This window comes from Plectropomus leopardus, unplaced genomic scaffold (genome assembly GCF_008729295.1).
Source record: "Plectropomus leopardus isolate mb unplaced genomic scaffold, YSFRI_Pleo_2.0 unplaced_scaffold3886, whole genome shotgun sequence".
Lineage (NCBI taxonomy): Eukaryota > Metazoa > Chordata > Actinopteri > Perciformes > Serranidae > Plectropomus > Plectropomus leopardus.
The window spans coordinates 1-3,578 of NW_024642527.1; the positions used below are offsets into that span (position 1 = coordinate 1).

At 38.8% G+C, this 3,578-nt stretch overlaps 1 protein-coding gene across 1 annotated transcript; it reads right to left on the reverse strand.

The window, feature by feature from the left end:
- Nucleotides 1-109: 109 nt before the first annotated feature.
- Nucleotides 110-1,177, reverse strand: LOC121938965 (DENN domain-containing protein 5B-like). The gene is made up of 2 exons (XM_042482114.1): nt 1,050-1,177; nt 110-463 (listed from the first exon to the last, which is right to left on the reverse strand). Exons 1-2 carry the CDS (start codon nt 1,173-1,175, stop codon nt 227-229), a joined length of 363 nt encoding a protein of 120 aa, XP_042338048.1. The 5' UTR covers nt 1,176-1,177; the 3' UTR covers nt 110-226.
- Between the last annotated feature and the right edge of the window lie 2,401 nt (nt 1,178-3,578).

The following is a 3,578-nucleotide window of genomic DNA, read 5'->3' on the forward strand; positions in this document are numbered from 1 at the left end:
AACACACACACAGACAGCTAATACACCCACTGATGAAGGAAAGATTATACACACACATAACGAGGATTTATCAGGCAATAACCCCTTAACCTCAATATCCAATATGATCATATAAACCTGATTAACCGCGGTGTGTTTATACTGACAGCAGAGAGTCTGCGTGTCCTCAGATTTGCTTCTTTTTAAATCTGATTCAGAAATCTGGAGTGTGGTAGGTCTATGTGCTTCATATTTGTTTCCCTGATTGTTTGTGTGTGTGTGTGTGTGTGTGTGTGTGTGTGTGTGTGTGTGTGTGTGTGCGCGCGCTGACCTGTTTGACCTGCAGCCCGTGGCTCCAGATCCTCTCCAGCAGGTCACACAGGCTGGCGATCAGAGTGTTCTCCTCCAGCCCCGTGATGTTGGCCTCACCGTGGCCCAGCTCCACCGCCTCCCGGCCCATCTTCTCCACCAGCATACGCTTGGTCTGAACACACACACGCACGCACACAAATGCACAAACACACACTCTTAGAACAAGCAAAATATATGGATCACTATATGGAGTCTAGATTCTCCCTTCCATCCAGGAAGGGAGAATCTAGACTCTAATATTCACTTAATATTTATTTTTCCTCCTTCATCTTCCTCTGTTTTCTGTAAACAATAATATTGATAAAAATTGTAGAAAGTTGATTTTTTTTCATTAATTAGAACATAGGTAAGCCTTTAAATATGGAAATCATTTTTTAAAGCCATATCGCCCTGCCCGAGCTGTGACTCATATCACTCCTGCTACACCCGTGACGGTCCCTGGCCTCAGTGGGGGGCGCTATAATAGATAATGAACATTTTTTGTACGTCAGGTGGAAATTCTTCATCACATGTTCCCAAAACTTGGAGAAAAGACATTTCTGACATGTAATGTTGATGAACATGATATAGTAAATGACCTTTGTCTCTTCCTGCATGCAGTATTCATGAAAGGTGATCACCCTCAGAGATTTGGTTTGTGAAGACCACAGAGTGTGTGTGTGTGTGTCTGTGTGTGTGTGTGTGGCTCTGTGTTTCACCTTCATGCGACACTCCTTCAGCAGCCCCTCCACAAACTTCCAGTTGGTCTGGGCGATGACGGCGGGAGACAGATCGGACAGTTTGGGCTGTCGCAGGTTCTTCCCCAGGCTGCGGGCCTCCTGCATGTATTTCTGGAGAGCAAACAGTCAGTGAGTGCTGGAGAACATGCACTTTGATCAGGCCTCAACAACAGAGTCAGTAAGAGAAAGGCTTTAGCTGCTGCAGAAACACTACAAGGGGGAGACATTTAGCTTCAGTGAACATACAGCACACTGCAGGTTAACACTACGCGTCTAAAAACGCTCGCTTCAATCTGACGCACAAAGCTTCACATGCTTTCAATCAGCTGTTGCTGTTTTTTAAAAATAGACAAGCTGTGAACATTCAACAATTCAAGGGATGTGAGTTAGGAGGAGAGGGCATGACACGGGAGCGGAGTGAAAACCAGGACGTCCTTTAAGAAGGGGTGTGTGTGTTTGGGGTGTGTTGGGAGGTGAGCTGGGTTCCAACTGAAACCATAACTGAAGTGCCACAGATATTTTACAGTGTTTCAGAGCTCAGAGCGCCTCCTTGAAATTAAAAATTTCCATCTGCAACTGCTTCTGGTTTAGTTTGGTTTTCAGCTCAGAAAACGTCCAGGAACCAGGTCACATCAGAGTTTATAACACCGAACCTTTAGGCTGAAATCACGATTTCAGTCATTTCAGTGGTATTGCTTCTATCAGTACATTTAATGCTTTTGGGAAGAGTTCAACTTCGACATGTCAATTTGCACTGTTGACCAGTTTTACATTAGAAATTTGATTTGGCTGTATTAAAGCACAGTAGGTGTGGAAGAAAAAATTCAATAGAGCATAGTATAGCAATATTTTTGTGTGGCAATATCAATGGATGGACATCAAGTATCAAGTATCAAGTATATATTTTATTATATAAATTATTTACATTAAACATTTTAGGTAGCCTGCTAGAATAATAATAATAATATCAATTGCAAGGCTGAAACCTTTATCTTAATCTGATGAGATTAAACAGATGTTGACAAACTTGTCCTTTTGGGACATAAGTAGCCTTAACTGTATTTTCATATTAATTAAGTCACGATACAATATTATTGTGGTTTAAACCTGTTGCGATATACTGATTATTGCAATAACAGCCACTGTGATATATTGCGATGTATTACCTTTTCTCAACTGCAAATTCAGTCACCTAATAAGATAAAGTTTCTGTCTGATCATCATTTTATTACAGCAAATGTGGACTAAAAAAGCAACTGATTTTATTATTCTGATAGGCCAACAAAAGTCTAATTTTTATTCGTAATGTTAATAATTTAAATAATAAAAAGAATGGAGATGCATGATGCATGCATTTGTGTATAAATACCATATTGCCTTGCATAAATATCTTGATACTTTGCTTTATCGATTCTTTATTGTCTTTTGGTAATAATCTCCTTACAAAGTAGTAGTTTTTATTGGCAGTGGCGGAGTCCGCCATTCCCAAACTGGATTCAGATTGCCTTCCTAAGAGCCAGGGATTGAGTGTAATCCAGCTAAATTTGATCTCATTAATATCAACAAATCTGGTGCTGGATCATACTTTTAATGCACAACACAATAATGCACTGGGCTGGTCGCTGCTCTGTAAACAGATACAGCAGCTGCTTTAATGTCCAATATCTGACAGAGCAGCAGGTCAGCAGCAGGTCAGTGATACTTCAGTGTATAATTAAATTCAAGCTGTCGCAAAATACACAAGGACTGAAATCTTACAAATATAAACATTTCCATGACTGAAAAGTGGCAGGTTAGAGGAAGTATAAGAACTGAATTACCCAGAAAACAGGGGATTTTATTTTTAAAATAGAACTGGACTTTTGTGAAGTTAACCTTTGACCTTTTGAATATAAGATGTCATCATTTCATCTTTTTGTCTTTTCAGACATTTGTGTTACATTTTCTCATTTATCAGAGTATGAATTCATGAGTTGTGACAAAAGCATGGTGACAGGTCACAGTGACCTTGACCTTTGACCACCAAATTCTACTGTGTGAATTCAAGTCACAGATTTATAGTAACATCTAAAGGCCATTTGTGACAAATGTCAGGAAAGCCCCTCAAGGCCTTCTTGAGATATCAGGTTCACGAGATAAAGATGGATGCAGGGTTATAGTGACCTTGGATCACCAAAATCTATTAAATTCATTGTTGAGTCCAAATGAACATTTCCACTAAATAAACTAAAAAAAAAGCCCTCGTGTGCTCCCTTTCATATCCTCTGGTACTACAGGCTCTGCAGCTCACTTCAAACTTCTCAGAATGACTATATTATTATTTTGAAATGATTATTGTTTGTTTTTTTTGGTTTTGTCTCATCTCATTTATTGATTTATTTATTTTTCTCTCTGGAGCATTGGTGTCATTATCACTTATTATTACTTTCACTATTACCACAAGATTATTATTAATGTGACACTGATTATTATTATTATTATTATTATTATTATTATTATTGTTGTTGT